An 18,792-nucleotide genomic window follows, 5' to 3' on the forward strand; every position below is an offset into this window, starting at 1 on the left:
CATGCTCAATGCTCCTTGCCTTATTACCAGTCTGGTCTTGAGTCTGGAGCTCTCTCCTCTTTCTCTCTCTCACTCTCTCCCTCCCCTCTCTCTCTATTTCTCGTGTGCCTGATCTCACATGGGGTGCGTAACTGATTGAAGAGAGCTACTGGATCAGGGTGGGTGTTTGGTCTAAATTTCCAGCTGGACCTTTTCCCGAGGCTCTGAGCAGCTGTGACTTGTTGCTGGAAAGGCCAAATTGTTCCCTGATGGGTTTTTAACGAGTCAACATCAGCCGCATCATTAAGATGACCCTTATTCCCCTCCATTGCCCCTAAGTCTTTCTTAAAACCGGGAACTTACAAATGTGTTCGACACTTGCTGACCATTGGCGCCTTGTCCAGGTGCGTGAGCTCAAATACTAACACCCCCAAACTCCTGCCCTGCCACCGTACCCCTCCCCCAACCAGGGTCCTGAGTCTTACTGTAACAAACCAGTACAGATATCTGGCAGGTTAGCAAAGCCCAATGGCAAAACCTGGGCCCCTCTACCCCACCCCCCCCCACCCCATGCCTGCATGAATTGATATCAGATCCATGGATCGCAAATTGAGTGGCGCCAATTTTCACCCGCATCGTTACCTCACGATGATTAAAAAAGAAAACAAACATCGATTAAATCCGCGGTCTCTCCTGCTGGCCGCTGGGGGAGAGGGACGTCTGCAGGGGCTCGTGGCATTGACCCATAGACGTGCTGAGCAGCTCCAAATCGCCGATGCCCGGGTCACAATGTGCTGGCCACACCTACACGAACAAATGGGGAAACTGAACAGACTGGAGATCACCCCAACCACCGTCCCCCCACCCCCCCCCCCCCCCCCCCCCCCCCCCCCCCGACATTTTCAACCTATACCTCTGTTTTCCCCACAACCAACCAGGCTTCCACCCATCTCCCCCCCCACCCCCCCCAAACCCAACCTCCATCCTTTCTCTTTCCCAAGGATTTATACTGACTGGTTAGGAGTACACCGGACTAATGACCCTGTGTTACAGATGGGGTATATTCCCAGAAAAGGGAACTGGTCTGTCCCATAAAACGTCTACCAATTAACAGTAAGAAATGATACTGGTCACTTCTACACAGCTTGTTCCGGCCTGATTTGCAATCCATCCATCTGTCCGAAGGAGACCTTTGTTTTTGTGTTTCAATTTTCCTTTTTACAAATGTTACCGACTGACTGTACATTATACACACAGCAGGGCCAAGTGGACAATGACCGGGACGAGGCTCAGGCCACAGGCCCAAGGTGGACAATGACTGGACGACGCTTAGGCCACAGGCCCAAGGTGGACATCGAGTGGGCGAGGTTCGAGGACACAGGCCCAAAAGGTCTGCTACAAGTTTTGCTTTGTCTCTCTCTCTCTCTCTCTCTGTCTCTTGTCAGTTTTGTGCTCGAGTGGCGTGGACAGGAGGAGATGGCGGGTCCCAGACAGCGACACACCTGCCCCATCCCCCCACACCCCCCCCCCCCCCCCCCCCCCTCCCCCCACTCCTCCTCCTCCTCCTAGATCCAAGGGTCGCGCCACCCGTTTCGCGGGCGGCCCCACTGTCGTGGAAGCGGTGACAACCTGTCCGGTTTGCCACGATGCCCCCGAGGCTTCCATCCGCCTTGCCATCGGACCCTCTCGGACCGAGAGCGAAGAAAAAATAAGTGCTTTCACTCAATGGGATTCGAGGAGATTGGTTAAAAAGGGAGTTAAAACAATAAAAAAAAAAAATAGGAGGACAAGGTCCATCGTCTCAAAAGCAAAAGAGAGGGGCAACTTTGAGCCAGAACAGAGTGTAAGAGGTTCTCCCTTCCCGCTCAGGAGAGGTGGCCCAGGGTGTGGAAGCCAATGGTCAGTCTTCCTTGCGTTCCAGAGTCTGTGGGGCGTGGATGCTGCCCGTGTTCATGGGGAAGGGGAGGGTGGACAACAGGGCCTCGGCCGTGGTGAAGACGCTGCCCGCCGGCACCTGGGTCAAGCCGACGGGCCCGGCGGGGCCGGCGAAGGGCCCGGCCATGTTGAGCCGCTGGACGTGGTGGTAGATCATCTCCACCTGGGCCTTGGAGTCGGCCCCGAAGCTCGAGGCGTTGAGGTCGACGAAGTTGAGGGCGTGGGCGGCGGCGGCGGCGGCGGGCAGCAGGTTGCCCTGCATGGCCAGGGTGACGTCGGCCGGGGCGTAGCGGATGGTGCTGGTGGTGTAGAGGCTCTGCGGGGCGCTGGCGCTGGCGAGGGCCGGGGGGTGGGCGGCGCCCCCACCGCCGCCGCCGCCGCCGCCGCCCACGACAGCGCCGCCCATGGGGTGGACCAGCGGCAGCACCATGTTGCCGGCGTGCAGCCGCTGCACCATCTCCAGCTCGCTGGTGTAGACCACCGGCGCCTGCGCCTGGGCCTGCGCCTGCGCCTTGTCGTCGCGGGGGGAGCCCGAGAGCGGCGGCGACAGGGCGTCCGAGGTGCCGCCCAGGACGGCGCGGGGGGAGGCGCTGAAGGGGGTCTTCTGGCCGCCGTTGTTGTTGTTGTTGTTGGCGGCGTCGGCGCCCGGCGGGGTCAGCACCGAGTCCGGGATGGCGACGTGGAGGGCGGTGGGCGGCGGCGCCGCGGGGTGGAAGGGCTCCGAGGCCGAGGCCTTGGCCAGGCGGTAGGGCAGCTCGCTCCTCATGACCTCCCGGTTGGGCGGGTAGTTCCAGATGGTGCTGTTGTTGTCGAAGTTGATGGGCTGGATGACCTCGGTCTTGATCTTCAGCGGGGAGATGCGGTCGGAGGCGGGATTGGAGGCGGCCCGCCCGCCGCCAAAATCGGAAGCACTGGGGCTGGGCGAGTCCGAAGATTTGGCGCGCGCGGCGGAGCCGTCCCGGGGCTTCTTCTTGCGCTTCAGGTACTGGTGTTTGCTGGGCAGGCCGCCGCCGCCGCTGCTCTCGTCCTCCGAGCTGTCCGTGTCGCCTCCTCCTCCTCCTCCGCCGCCGCCGCCGCCATCAACGCCGCCGGGGGTGGCGCCTCGGGCCTCGCGAGCCGGCCGGCCCTCGCCGTGACCTTCGACCTTCATGCGCTTGACCTTGGACAGGACGAAGCTCTTGCGGCCGGCGCTCGGCCCCTCGCTGTCCGAGTCGTCGGGGAGGCTGGAGTCGCTGTCGTCCTTGGCCGAGGTCATCTCCTCCTCCGACTGAGTGGCCGACCGCTTCCAGTCCTCCGGCCGCGGCCCCGCCACCTTCTCGTAGCTGCTTCGCCTCCCCGCGTCCTTGGGATTGTCCCTCTCTGCAGCGAGGAGAAAAGGCACAGAGAAGACAAGGAGCTGGATCATTCCGGCAGCAAAAACAAAACACACACAACAACAGGTGTGAGCGGAGGTGGAATGTTTTGCACAGTAACAGGCCATTCAGCCCAGCTGGCCTGTGATAGTATTTAGGCTCCACACTGGTCTCCCTCTTCACCTCAGCCAATCTTTTTTTCCTTCCTCTTCCCCCTCCTCATGTTGTTTATCTAGCTTCCCCCTTAAATGCTACTGGCTGTACCTATGCCACATGGGACGGCAGCGGTTCAAGAAGGCAGCTCACCCATCAACTTCTCGGGCAATTAGGGATGGGCAATAAATGCCGGCCCACATCCCATAAATAAAATTAAAAATTTCAGCTCAACTGCTCCATGTGGTAGCAAGTTCCACGTTCTCATCATCTTAACGGGATGCGGGCGTCGCTAGCTAAGGCAGCATTTATTGCCCTTGAGAAGGTGGTGGTGAGCTGCTTTCTTGAACCGCTGCAGTCCCTGTGGTGTCAGTATGCCCACTGTGCTGTTAGGGTGGGAGTTCTAGGATTTTGACCTAGCAACAGTGAAGGAGTGGCGATATATTTCCAAGTCAATATGGTGAGTGACTTAGAGGGGAACCTTCCAGGTGGTAATGTTCCTATCTGTCTGCTGCCCTTTTCCTTCTAGATGGCAATGGTCATGGGTTTGGAAGGTGCTGTCCAAGGAGCCTTGCTTATTCCACGTTCTCATCTCTCTCTGGGTTTTTTTTAACCTGAATTTCTTACTGAGTTTACCTGTGACCATCTTGTTTTTATTTTCATGGCATCACTGGCAAGGCAAACATTTGTTGCCCATCCCTAATTGCCCTTGAACTGATTGTCTTGCTAGGCCATCTCAGAGGGCTGTTGAAGAGTCAACCACATGGCTATAGGGTTGGAGTCACTTGTAGGACAGACCACATAAAGACACCTGAAGGACATTAGTGAGCCAGATGGATTTTTACGACAATGATAGTTTCATTAACTTTCAACTCCAAATTTTACTAAATGAATTTAAATTCCACCAGCTACCATGGTACTAATTGAACCCATGTGCCCACAACATTAGCCTGGGCCTCTGGATTACTAGTCCAGTGACATTACCACTACACCACCATCTCCCCATATTGATAGACCCAAGTTTTAGTCTCCCTCACAAATAGAAATATCTTCACAAGGGCTACCTTCTTAAACTCCTTCGGAATCTTAAAGAACTCCACCAGGTCACCCCTCAGGACTCCCCGTGTGCAGTGTAATTCCAACCTCATCACTTAAAGCATTTATATTTGCACAGTAATAGTGTTACCATGTTATACTGGCCATTGTATATCACTCAGGTTATGTTCTTTTGAACAGAAGAGACTGAGGGGAGGTTTAATTGAGGTATATAAAATTATAAGGGGCCTAGATGGAGAGGATAGGAAAGACTTATTTTCCCTTAGCAGAGAGGGCAAGCACCTGAGATAATAGATTTAAAGTAATTGATAGGCTAGACGGAAGGGTGGTGGGGATCTGGAACTCACCAGGTGACAGGGTGGGAGAGACATTGAACGCATTTTAAAAAACACTTAGATATGTAGCTGAGGGCCCAAAACCTACAGGGCTACAGACCAAGAACTGGAAAGTAGGATTAGACTGGACGACACTAGCTCTTCCTCAGCTGGCACAGATACGTTGGGCTGAATGGCCTCCGTCCATGCCTCAAATTTTCTATGTTCTAGTTTTCTGTAGCAGGCAAACTCCTTTCACAGAACACATTCATTATAAGCAATAGGAACTGTATCTGGACTTACATCAAGCCATCTGTTCTCCACAAGCTCAAGATCATCAAAATCACTGCTGTCCATATCCTATCTTGCACCAAGACCCTTTCATCCAGCGCCCCTGTGCTTACTGACCTACATTAGCTCCTGGCCCAGCAATATCTCAACTTTAAAATTCTCAACCTTGTTTTCAAATCCCTCCATACTCACCCCTCTCCACCTCTACACCCTCCAAGATCTCTGCACTGCTTCAATTCTGGCCTCTTGAGCATCCCCAATTTCTTTCACCCCACCACTGGCGGCTGTGCCTTCAGCTGCCTGGGCTCGAGGCTCTGGAGCTCCCTCCCTAAACCTCTCCATCTCTCTTGTCTCTTTCAAGATGCTCCTTAAAAATCTACCTTTTTTGATCAAGCTTTTGATCATCTCCCCTAATATCTCCTTATGTGGCTCAGTGTCAAATTTTGGGAATACTGGGATGTTAAAGGTGCTATATAAATGTTGCAACAGGAGGCCCATCATTCTGCACCCTGAGTCTGCCCTGCCATTCAATTAGATCATGGCTGATCTGTATCAGTATCTCAACATCATTGAGCTCTGAAGAAGGTTCATAAAGACTGGAAACATTAACTCTGTTTCTTACTCCACAGATGCTGCCAGACCAGCTGAGTTTTTCCAGCATTTTCTGTTTTTGTTTCAGATTTCCAGCATCCACAGTATCTTGCTGTTAACATCATTTGTCTGCCTTATCCCAAAAAATTTATCAATTCTAGTTCTGAAATTGTCAATTGATCCCTGTCAGTCACCAGTGCTTTTTGAGGGAGAGAAGTCTGAATTTCCATTTCCCTCAATGTGAACAAATGCTTTCTGACATCACCTCTGAACAGCCTCGCTCTAATTTTAAGATGATTAAAAACAAAAATGGGGAAAAAATAGACACTGAGAGGTTGTTTCCCTCGGCTGGGGAATCTAGAACATGGGGGCACCGCCTCAGGATAACGAGGCCGATTGTTTATGACTGAGATGAGGGGAAATTTCTTCATTCAAAGCGTTATGAATCTTACAAATTCTTTACCCCAAAGGGTTGTGAATGCTGCATCGTTGAATACATTTAAGGCTGGGGATAGACAGATTTTTGGGGTCTCAGGGAATCAAGGGATATGGGGGAACGAGCGGGAAAGTGGAGTTGAAACCCAAGATCAGCCATGATCGTACTGAATGGCTGAGCAGGCTCGAGAGGCTGGATAGCCTACTCCAGCTCCTATTTCTTATGTTCTTATTTTTTTTAGTCTGATATCATTCTGGTGAATTTATGATGCATTCCCTCCAGGGGCAATATATCATTTCTGAAGCCTGATGCCCAGAACTGGATGCAGTGCTCCAGATGAGGTCTGATCCAAGTTGCGTGGAGCTATAACATAACTTCCACTAACTTTGCATCATAAAGGGATGCTGTGACTCACTTGTCACTGAATTTGATCACTTTACATGAAAGCATTAGAATACACTCTACAGGCAATGTGCAGCACCAGGTTTTTACCTAAGTGTTCCCGGGAATCGGACTCTGAATCCGATAACTCCAGTTGCTTGGAAGATTTGATGGCTGACAACGGGAGTTGAGAGATGTCCATCGGAGTATCTCGGTGCTCTGGCTTGCTGTGAATGGATTTAACAAAAGATAAAATGAGTTTTGCTGAAAAAAGACATTCTGTTGAAGCTTTTTATCTAGCACTCATCAGGACACTCGCAATAATATCAATATCAGGGGCAGCAACAATATTATATTGTATGAAAAGACAGTGCTGATTGGTTGGCAGTTGGATTCTGATTGGTAGAGGCATTGCCATGGAGAATGCTCCGGTTAATGGTGACTGACAGTTAACTGCCAAACGTTGTTTGAAATTTTAAACCAAGCAGCTTGACTCTGACTGGTCAAGGCACTGCCCTGAGGAATGAGTCAGCGAATGGCTATCACTTATTTTGTTTAGCTGAAACAGGCGAAATGTGTGTACATGTTCTTCCTGTCTGCAAAGAACAGGGCAGGGCCCTGTGTAAAAAAAAAAATAAAATGATGACTTGAACCACTGCAGCAAAGGGAACTAGACTGCCTCACCAACTTTCTGCCTATGAGAATGGTGGAAGCGGAGATGATGAATGATTTCAAAAGGAAATTAGAGGGGCATTTGAGGGAAATAAACTTGCATAAAGGGTTATGGGGATAGAGCAGGGGTAGGGGCAGGGAAAAACGTGACTGACTGAATCTCTCTTCAGAGAGTCGGCATGGATTCGATGGGCCAAATGGCTTTCTTCCGTGCCAAAATGACTATAACTTCTTCACATCAAATCGACAGATTTATGCTGGCCAGAGGTATAAAAGCATGTGGAGCCAGATGGACTACAACAGTTCAAGAAGGTGGCTCACCACCACCTTCTCAAGGGTAATTAAGGATGGGCAACAAATGCTGGCTTAGACAGCAATGCCCACATCCTGTGAACAAATGAAGAAAAAAGCCAAGGTGGCTAGATGAGTTTAGGTACAGATCAATCATGATCTCATTGACTGGCAGAACATGTTGGAAGAGCTGAAAGGCATCCTTGAGTTTCTATGTTCCAAATCAATGAAAAAAAATAGCTTTCTAGCAGTGGTGAGGAAGAAATTTTGGATTTGACTGGTAACTGGGGCACGTATGTAATTAGCCAGGGAGGGTTGTGAGGGAGGGGACCTGAAGACTAGTGCCACAAGTGGTGGGAGGACTGACTAACAAGCACTGCTGAGCCAATTGTTCATGGCAGGAGGTGTTATCATAAACCTTTTCGGCACAACCAATGTCTAACACACGAAAACAAAAGGGTCGCTAAATCACGATAGCAGAAGTGAAAGCAGGCAGTGTCATGAAAGGTTGGAAGAAAATTGACAGAAAAACATGGGAGGCCAGGAGGAACGCAGGGTCCTTTCCCAGCAGTCTGTGTCAAGAAGGTATGAACTGAGTATAATGAGGAAATGTGGTTCCTTCTGTTAGGCTGCATGTTAATTAGGCCCTGTAATTAATGCTTGCAATTAAAGTATAATCGCAGGAACTAATGGTTTTATGTTAAATTAGTCACAGCTAATTATTTACGGTGTAGAGATTACTAAATATTATCGCAGCAATGACATTCTTTTCCTGTCTTCTGCAGTACAGACTAAAAATGCAGGGCGTGTGGTAATTTCTCTAGATTTATTTCTTTGAGGTGTTAAGATGTGGAGAACAGTGTAATTAAGCTTCACTAAGTTTAATTAGAGACCTGAGAGTGAAGACTGTTTCTATTTTATTCTGTGCCATTTCACACGTTTACTTCAAAAAATAATTCAAACAGAGGGAGCAGGGTTATTTTAAAAAAAAACACATTCACCCCCTCCCAACAATATTGACCCATGGGGCCTGTTCAGCCCTGCACCAACTCACGCAGACATTCTTTTCCTGTCTTCTGCAGTACAGACTCATAAGTGGGAGACAATCTCTCAGCATCTACCCTCTTGAAACTCTGAAGAGGTTTTGTAGTAATTATGGTTTTATTTAGTGTGTAATGTACCTTTAAGAATAATATTTGTTCAGGAAGATCACATGACCTGTAGTAACCAATAGCAGGTGCTAACTCAGCACTCAGTATACAGTTGGAGTTGAAAGCACACGTGTAGTTGCTGCTGACTATATTGTACATAAACTTAATTTTCCACCTAAGAAGTGTCAGCAGATCAACTCGATCAACAATAGTAGCAACTCGACCACCCTTACAACAAACTGGTGACAAGGATAAAACATGGTTGAACAGAACAAACCAAATTAAAAAGAAATCGGCACTGAACCTTGCCCAATGGTTGTAAGTAGCAAGCTCCATTAGAATTGAAGAAGTAATCCCCTCTCAAAATGCCACAATTTGGGAGAATTGATCCTTTTGAATGAGCCACAGATGATTGGTCTCATTACATAGAATGCCTCACGTGTTTTTCTCAAACGAACGAGATTACAGAGGAAGAGAAGAGGCGAGCGATCCTCTTGAGTACTTGTAGATGCAAAACCTACAGTCTGACTCGAAGTTTGACAACGCCCAGTACCCCATATTTGAAAAATTTTGATATTTGGTGGACCTCGTGAAGGGCCGTTTTCAACCCAAGCCCTTAGTCGCAATGCAGAGGTTCAGGTTTAATTGTGAAATAGAACCCCAGGTGAGACAATTGCATGCTACGTGGCAAATTTGAAGCAACTAACGGAACACAGAGTTCGGTACGACTCTAAACGACATGCTCAGAGATTGTTTAGTGTGTGGTGTGAAAGAGGATTCTATTCAGAGAAAATTATTGCCCAAAGTGAATCTGTATTTCAAGAAGGCACTAGAGATAACAGTAGCCATGGAAGGCACAGTAAGAGGATTCAAAAGCAATACAGGTTGTGCAAAATGGTGCCATCCTCCACATCAGGTGGGAAGTCCCAGACCAAAAGGGCGTAAAAATGCAAGACTCTGCTGAGAAGTGGGAAACAGCCCCCGCTAGCCAAAGAATAAAGAAAAATAACTTAGCAGCGAAATTGAAGAGTAATTTTAATAGAGGTGGAAACCAGCAGTCTTTTTGCAATTGGCAACTTAAAAAAACCGAATGCTATTATAGTCACAGAAATGGACATATAACGAGACAGTGCAAGGAAAGATTCAAACTGGCTTGTAAACAAAAGAAGAAGCCCAATGAAATCTACAATGTAGAAGAGCCTGAAACAAAAAAAATCAGACATTTACTTGTTTAATCTGAAAGTTGGAAAGACAGAACCAATATTTGTCACAGTGAAAGTAAATGGCAAACCTGTTAAAATGGAAGTGGACTGGGAGCTTCCACCACAGTAATTGGAGAAGATACCTGAATATCTGAATATATAATTCAGATATCTGAATAATGATGAACATCAATTAAGTTTAGAAGAAACAGCTACTAAACTCAAGACATATACAGGTGAAGACATTCAATTAAAGGGCATAAGCAGAGAAACTGTCCATTATGGAAGTCAGCCAGCAAAACTACCCTTGATGGTGCTGGCAGGTGAAGGGCCAAGTCTCCTGGGGCAAAATTGGTTAAAGTAGACTACATTAGAATGCGCTGAAATTTTCCAGTTGAGAGCAAGTGGGCTACCAGAGCTACTTCAAAATTATGCCACCATCTTCAAGGACAAACTTGGGAAAATCCTGGACCTGCAGGCAAAGATTCATGTGGATCCAAGAGCAACACCTCACATCATGAAGGCGAGACCGGTGCCATACGCACTGCGAGAAAAAGCCAACACTGAACTGAACAAACTAGAGAAACTGTGCGTTATATAAGCTGTGCAGTTTTCAGAATGGGCAGCACACACAGTCCCCCTCCTTAAACCCGAACCAAACCTTCCGTATTTGTGGAGACTACAAACTAATGGTTAAAGTAGCTAAGCTAGACAGGCACCCCATTCCAAAAATTGAAGACATGTACGCCAAGCTGGCAGGAGGGACAACATACACAAAGCTTGACATGAGTCATGCTTATCAACAACTAGAATTGGTTAATGCCTCTTGGGAATTTGTCACAATTAATACCCACAAAGGGTTGTACCAATATACACGATTGCCTTTCGGTATCTCTTCCACTTGTGCCATCTTTCAGAGAACAATGGAAAGCTTACTGCAGGGACTGTCCCTCATTGCAGTCTGATTAGACAATGTACTGGTGGCAGGATTCACTCATAAAGAGCATTTGGCAAACATAGAAGAAGTCTTAAAACATTTCTTGCAAGCTGGAATGTGCCTAAAAAAAGAAAAGTGCACGTTCCAATTGAGGGAGCTAATCCGTTTGGGTCACCAGGTAGATTCACGGCCTTCACCTGGTTGAGCAGACAGAGCCATAAGAGAGGCACCTGCGCCAAAGAATGCCTCAGAGCTCAAATCATTCTTAGGAATGATCAACTATTATGGGCAGTTCCTACTTAATTTGGCTACGGTGCAGGCCGCCCCTGCATTCTCTACTCAAAAAAAAACCCAACATTGGGAGGCACCCCAGAAAGAACCTTTCATAAAGGTGAAACAATTATTGCACTCGTCCAGTCTATTATTGCATTATGAGCAGACGAAAGAATTGGTGCTGACATGTGACGTATCTCCCTATGGAGTGGGAGCAGTGCTCTCTCACCGGATGGATGATGGCACAGAATGGCCATGTATCAAGAACGCTCACCACAGCAGAAAAGGGATACTTGCAGATAGAAAATGAAGGATTGTCCATCATCTTTGGTGTCAAGAAATTTCACCAGTATGTACACGGCCGCCATTTTACCATCGTTTCAGACCACAAACCGTTGCTAGGATTATTTAGTGAGGTCACTCATAGCCTCAGCAAGAATACAATGGTGGACTATAATTCTGGCAGCATACGAATACACTTTAGTATATAGGCCTGGCAATCAAATCGCAAATGCCGATGCCCTTAGTCATTACAAAAAAATGATGAGCACGTCCCAGTTCCACAGGGACTTGTTTTACTGTTAAATTTCTTAGATTCCTTGCTGGTATGTGCTCGACTGGACAAGTCGGGACCCAGTCCTATCTCAGGTACGAGAACGAGTGCTACATGGTTGGTCACAGGAGCCCGTATCTGATTAAATGAAACCGTACTTCAACAGCAGACATGAAATAACCAGCCAGAATGGCATCTTATTGTGGGGAGCACAAGTGATAGTTCCTCCAAAGGGAAGGGAGCCATTTTTAATTAAACTACACTCCATGCCCATCCAGGAATTTCCTGAATGAGGACCATAGCATGCAGCTATCTATGGTGGCCTGGGATGGATGGAGAAATAGAGAGTTTAGTAAAGCAATGTGTGCAATGGCAGCAACTGCAAAAGTTGCCAGTGGCAGCTCCATTGCACCCATGGGAGTGACCAGGTAGACCCTGGGTGCGGTTACACATTGACTACATTGGACCTTTCCTGTTTCTGCTCATTGTCGATGCCCATTCGAAACGGTTGGATGCATATGTGGTGAAGTCACCAACGTTGGCTGCGACAATTGAGAAACTATGTCAAAGTTTCGCCATTTACGGACTACCAGAAGTCGTTTCCGATAACGGCACAGCATTTATGGGTGCAGAGTTTCAACAGTTTATCAGCCTCAATGGTGTATCTCATATAAAAACTGTGCTGTACCACCCTTCCTCAAATGGACTGGCCAAAAGGGCAGTTCAAATGTTCAAGGCAGGCAAGAGAAAGCTAACTGGTGATTCCTTGGCAACTAAACTAGCACGCTTTGTTTGTCATTACAGGGCTACCCCTCACACAACAACAGGTGTCACACCTGCAGAGTTATTGTTGAAACGCCGTCTCAGGGCGAGATTGAGCTTAATAATGCTGAATTTAGAGGGGAAGGTGGAAAGGAGTCAGGGAAGCCAGAAAACTAGACATGACTGGTATAGTCATGAGAGGAAATTTACCGTGGGAGAGCCGGTATACATGAAAAACTTCAGAGAAGAACTAAAGTGATTACCAGGTGAAATAAGTGCAGTGACTGGACCTCTATCCTACCACGTGGAGGTGGAAGGCTGGATCATCCGGAAACATGTGGACCATTTAAGGAGGAGAGGGACAAATCACCAGGATTTGGTTCCACCAGTGACCATGACCAGGCTTGCGTTTCCAGTTGAGGAAACTCAACCCAGGACTGACATGTCTGATGTTCCTGCAAGAGTTGAGGATACAGAACTGCAAGTGCCCATCGAAGCACCTGATGTTCAGGCAACTCCGGAAATGGAGATTCCTGACAAAGAATCTGAAGTTGTAAATTCCTGACCCAGTGTAAATATTAAGTTGTCTTGAAAAATATGTACTTGTGAATTTAATATGTATAGCCAAGTTAGAGGGGAGGAATGTAGTAATTATGGTTTTATTTAGCGTGTAATGTACCTTTAAGAATAATATTTGTTACAGAAGATCACATGATCTGTAGTAACCAATAGGAGAGTAGCCATCAGTGAAGAGATAGAGTTGGTGTTGAAAGCACAGGTGCAGTTGCTGCTACCTAAGAAGTGTCTGCAGATCAACTCTATCAACAATAGTAGCAACCTGGCCACCCTGCAACAGGTTTGATAGGGTGGATATTGAGAGGTTATTTCCCCTTGCTGGTGAATCTAGAATATGGGGGCAGGATAAGGGACTAATCATTTAGGACTGAGATGAGGAAAAATTTCTTCCTGGAAAAATATCTTTGGAATTCTCCAACCTAGAGGGTTTTTTTTTTCATTCTTTCATGGGACGTGGGCATCATTGGCTGCACCAGCATTTTTACTGCCCATTCCTAATTGACCTTGAGATAGTGGCAGGCCTTATTGAACCACTGCAGTTCATGGTTGTGAATGCTCCATCGTTGAATAAATTTAAGGCTGAGATAGACAGATTTTTGGTCTCTCAGGGAATTATGGGATTATGGGGAGCGGGCAGAAAAGTGGAGTTGAAGCTCCAGATCATCCATAATCTTGACAGCAATGTGTTGTATCTACAAGATGCACTGCACCAAGCCTCCATAGACAGCACCTTCCAAACCCACGACCGCGACCATCTAGAAGGACAAGGGCAGCAGACGCGTGGGAACACCACCACCTGGAAGTCCCCCTCCAAGCTTCTCACTACGCTGACTTGGAGAACTATATTGCCGTTCCTTCACGGTCGCTGGGTCAAAACCCTGGAACTCCCTTCCTAACAGCACTGTGGGTGTACCTACACCACATGGACTACAGCGGCTCAAGAAGGCAGCTCACCACCACCTTCTCAAGGGCAACTAGAGATGGGCAATAAATGCTGGCCCAGCCAGCCAAGCCCACATTCCGTGAATGAATGAAAAAAAATGTACCAGAAGGTACCAACTGAGCCAAGCTGACACAGCACAATCAAGGGGCAATCTCCCCCACAAGAATCAATGGTGTTATGATAACCACTCTATCCAGGAGAAGGGAAAATAGAGTAAGTGACGTTATCCCTCCACCCATACCACCTGCAGGGAGTAGTGAGGCTCTGGAATGTGTTGTCAGAAGCTCAATCTCTGCACTGGGCTTAAGAGGGAGCTGGACTGCTTCTGAGTGCTCTGAAGAAGAGTCATACGGACTCTCTTTCTCTCTCCACAGATGGTGCCAGATCTGCTGAGTTTTTACAGCATTTTCTGTATTTATTCCAGATTTCCAGCATCCGCAGTATTTTGCCTATAAATACATTTATAGATAACGCTCAATCCCTGGACCAGTTTCCGTTGCCTGGGGGTGGGGGGGGCTGAGGGGTGGATGTCGGAGAGGAAATTTTATCCCTTTTGGCCTTTTGGGGGTCTGTCTCTCTCTGGTTTTTAGCCCCTCTCAGGAAAGTATGTGAATATGGAAGAGAGGGATGTATGGATGAGGGAAAATGGGAGAGGATAGGCAGTGTCCAGGCATGATGCCCCAGTCATCATTAACAAAAACAAGATGTGCATTTACATAGTGCCTCAGGTCGTCCCAAAGAACATCAGAGCTAATTAAGGGCTTTAAAAGTGGTTTGTGTTTGCTGACACTGCAACTGCAGGGGGTGCACTGCCCTCTCCTGCCCCCTCACTGCCTCTGATCGCCATCCCACTCTCAACCCCTCACTCGCTGCCCTGCTTGCCCCCCCCTCCCCCACTTCCCGTCCCGCACCGGCTCCCTCTCTTGTCCACCTCTCGTTGCCCTGCTCACCGTCCTGGTCGCAACCCTTGGCTGCCTCACTCGCAGCAGGCAAGGTGGTTTGAGGGATGTCAAGAGGGATCAGGAGCAGGGCAGTGAGGGTTTGGGAGTGGGGTAACAAGGGCGCTGGGTGGGAGGCAGCACGTGGGGCGGAGAGCATTCAATAGACAATGAACGTACACAATGATGTCCGTGTGGGACAAACTGTCCATGCGGTAGCGGATGGAGTGGACGCTGACTTCCTGTTCCAGTCCGGTGATGGTAGTTATGACGGAAACACGCAGAGGTCATTTATGCACAGCAAGATCCCATAAGCAGCAATGAAATATGTGACCACATAACCTTGCTTTTGTGAATTTTGGTGGAGGGATAAATATTGGAAACTGCCCCCCAACTCCCCTTCATCGAAATGACGATGGGGTGGACTTGGTAAGCTGACTATTTCTAATTCTGCCCATCAGTTGCGTTACATTGGAACATGGAGTGGGTGAGAGGGTCCCTCTCACCTCAGTACATGGTTGACCCAGATGATGTTCTTCTCATTTCCATTCTTGACGTTGATGGAGATCGTAGCACTCGATTGCACCCACATGTAGCCCCCGTTCTTCTGCATCCAGCGGTAATACTTGGTAACCACCTGACCCTTGTTTAACACTGTAAAGCAAGAAAAGGGAGGGATTGTTAATGGAAGACAGCGAGATGGCAGTGGAGGGGGAAGGCTGAGTAACAATGAAAAATCCACCCAATAGTGTGACAGAGCTAATTTCATCAGTAAAGATATAGTCAGTAACAGAGCACCGGGGTGGGGGTGGGGTGACAGTGTGAGGGAACTGGGGAGGGGTGGGGTGAAGTTACTGAGTGACAGTGTGAGGGAGCTGGATTAACATCAGTAGAGATACAGTCAGTAACACAGGGCGCTGGGGGGAGAAGGGTTACTGAGTGACAGTATGGGGGAGCTGGATTAACATCATTAGAGATACAGTCAGTAACACGGTGCTGGGGGGAGAGGGGTTACTGAGTGACAGTGTGTGGGAGCTGGATTAACATCAGTAGAGATATAGTCAGTAACACAGGGCGCTGGGGAAGAGGGTACTGAGTGACAGTGTGTGGGAGCTGGAGGAACAATGTTCCCTTCTCTATGTTCTCTTTTGATTTATTTCTCTCACTTTTCTTTGTTCTTATTTATCCAACCTTCATGATGACACATTCCCTATCTGAATGTTCACTCCCTCTCTCTCTCTCACATGTTCTCTGTCTCTCTCCCTCTCTGTTTCACTTGGCTGGTCGCTTGGTCTCTCCCTCTCGGCTCCAGCAGTGTGCTGGGATTTGGTGATTGATGGGCTGAACTGTGACAGCATAGAAATAAAAAGCTTTAAATTCAATTCGGCAAACGTTCCATTTTAATATCGCAACAGCAAAACGGATTTAAGTCTTGAATTCTGCAGAAGTTCCTCATTTCAGTGAGTGCTATTGATTGCAGTTAAGATAAATTGTGACAGATATATCTTTAATCCTTGTGGGAGCTTAAGTGTGATGAACACTACGACTTATAAAAAGGCACTGCTACACAAGGATACAACAATAACATCTCCAAATAATTACCCGCCAGTTCCCTCTTCCTCTTTACATCCCTAAAAGAGCAATAACTTGCTCGGTTCTCATCCCCCAAGCACCAGCCCCTCTCCCTCTGCTAACTCAGCCAATTAGAATCACGAAGGAGTAGATGGTGGCAATGTCACTGGGCTAGTAATCCAGAGGGGACTGGCGATGTGGGTTCAAATCCTGCCATGTCGACAGGTGGAATTTTAATTTAATTAATAAATCTGGAACATAAAGCTAGTTTCAGAAAACCAGTGCGGTTCACGAATACCCCTTTAGGGTAGGAAATCTGCCACCTTTCCCTGGTCTGAAGGTGGTTGACTCTTAACTGCCTTCTGGAAAGGCCAAGCAAACCACTCAGTTCAAGGGCAGTTAGGAACAAATGCTGGCTTTACCACTGAGGCCCACATCCTGTGAAAAGGAAAAAAAAATGGCACTTCACTGGAGGCCGTTTGGCCCATTGTGCCTATGCTGGCTCGTTAGTCAAGCCATCCAATTAGTCCCCACACACCTTGCTCTTTCCCCATAACCATGTAAAAATTCCCTTCTTATGGATCTATCCAGTTCCCTTTCACCACTGAATATGTTTCCACCACCTTTTATGCAGTGCCTTCCAGATCGCGACAACTCGCTGTATGAAAAGCTCACACTATACTTTGCGCATGGGGCTGGACTGTAAAAGTGACAGTAGGTTACTCATGCATGGACAGCTTCAAAAGCATCGACAAGGTGCCACCCATTACACAAGATAAGGGCTCAGGGTGTTGGGGGCAATATCCTAACATGGAAGGAGGATTGGTTGCCAGACAGGGGGCAGAGAGTAAGAATAAATGGGACACTTTCAGATGGGCAGGCTGTAGCTTGTGGAGTACCGCAAGAATTAATGCTGGACACTTAGCTGTTTACAATCGATATGAATGGCATGGATGAAGAGACAGAGTAATTTACCCAAGGTTTCTGATGATACAAAGCTAGGTGGGAAAGTAAGCTGTGAGGAGTACACTGAGTCTGAAAAGAGATATAAACGGGTTAAATGAGTGGGCAAGAAAGTGGCAGATACAGTTTAACATGGGGAAATGTGAGATCATTCGCTGGTAGGAACAATAAAATTAATATTATTTTAAAAGATTAATTTCAATAATCTTTTAAGAAGACCAGGGAAGGATGGCAGATTTCCTTCCCTAAAGGGGGCATCTGTGAACCACATGGGTTTTTGACATCAATGATAGTTGGTTACCATCACTGAGATTAGCTTTATATTCCAGATTTATTAATTAAATTTAAATTCTATCAGTTGACATGGCAGGATTTGAACCCATGTCCCCAGTCCCCTCGGGATTACGTGTCCAGTGATATTACCATAATGACACCATCTCTTCTTTCATATAATGATTCTAATTGGCTGAGTTAGCTGAGGATGAGGGGCTGGTGCTTGGGGAATGGGAACCCAACAAGTTGTTGCTTTTTTAGGGATGTAAGGGGGAAAGAGAGAACTGGCAGGCAATTATTTGGAGATGTTATTGTTGTATCCTTGTGTAGCAGTGCTTTTTTATATGTCCCAATGTTCATTGCACTTAAGCTCCAACAAGGATTAAAGATATATCTGGTGTTGAGAAAGATTTGGGTGGCCTTGTACATGAAACACAGGAAACTAACATGCAATTAGGAAGGCAAATGGTATGTCTGCCTTTATTGCAAGAAGGATGGAGTACAAGAGGAAGGAAGTCTTGCTGCAATTGTACAGGGCCTTGGCGGGACCACACCTGGGTTATTAGGTACAGTTTTGAATGCCATATCTAAGAAAGGATGTACTTGCTTTGAAAGGCATTGCAGTAAATGCTCATGAGATTGATTTCTGGGATGGGATGGTTGACCTACGAAGAGCCATTACGTAAACTGGGCTCCCTGGAATTTAGAAGATTGAGAGATAACCTCATTGGAGCACACAAGATTCTGAGAGGGCTTGACAGGATAGATGCTTGAGGGGCTGCTTCCCCTGGTCTGGAGTGGCTACTCCAGGGGTCACAGTCTCAGGATAAGGGGTTGTCCATTTTGGACTGAGCTCTTGAGAAATTTCTCCCTGAGGGTTGTGAATCTTTGGAATTGTCCAAAAGAAGCTGTGGATGCTCAGTTATTCAAGACAGAGGTCGATGGATGTTTGGGCTCGAAAGGAATCAGGGGATATGGCGATGTGGTGCAAGTGTGTAGCTGGCATAGAAGATCAGCCAAGAGTTTACTGAATGAGGGAACAGGCTTGAGGGGCCGAAGAGTCAACTGCTCCTCTTTCGTACATTCAGCAGGGTTCTGACCCTGAACCTGACTGAACTCTTGGGTGCAGAGCTCAGTGGATACTAATAAGGAACAAGTCCCGTTTCTGGTTGTTCCCTCTGGCCAGCCAGGAGCACTG

General features: G+C 47.5%; 1 protein-coding gene across 1 annotated transcript in view; it reads right to left on the reverse strand.

Annotated features, from left to right (window-relative positions):
* Positions 1–1,766: 1,766 nt before the first annotated feature.
* npas1 (neuronal PAS domain protein 1) overlaps positions 1,767–18,792 on the reverse strand; it is a 276,687-nt gene continuing 259,661 nt past the window's right edge. Inside the window, exons 10-12 of the mRNA XM_041179211.1 lie at positions 15,293–15,440; positions 6,600–6,715; positions 1,767–3,273 (exon numbers count right to left, since the gene is read on the reverse strand). Coding sequence (XP_041035145.1) covers positions 1,880–3,273; positions 6,600–6,715; positions 15,293–15,440 — 1,658 coding nt within the window. The 3' untranslated portion in view covers positions 1,767–1,879. The remainder of the gene's footprint in view (positions 3,274–6,599; positions 6,716–15,292; positions 15,441–18,792) is intronic.

Source organism: Carcharodon carcharias, chromosome 34, assembly GCF_017639515.1.
Source record: "Carcharodon carcharias isolate sCarCar2 chromosome 34, sCarCar2.pri, whole genome shotgun sequence".
Lineage (NCBI taxonomy): Eukaryota > Metazoa > Chordata > Chondrichthyes > Lamniformes > Lamnidae > Carcharodon > Carcharodon carcharias.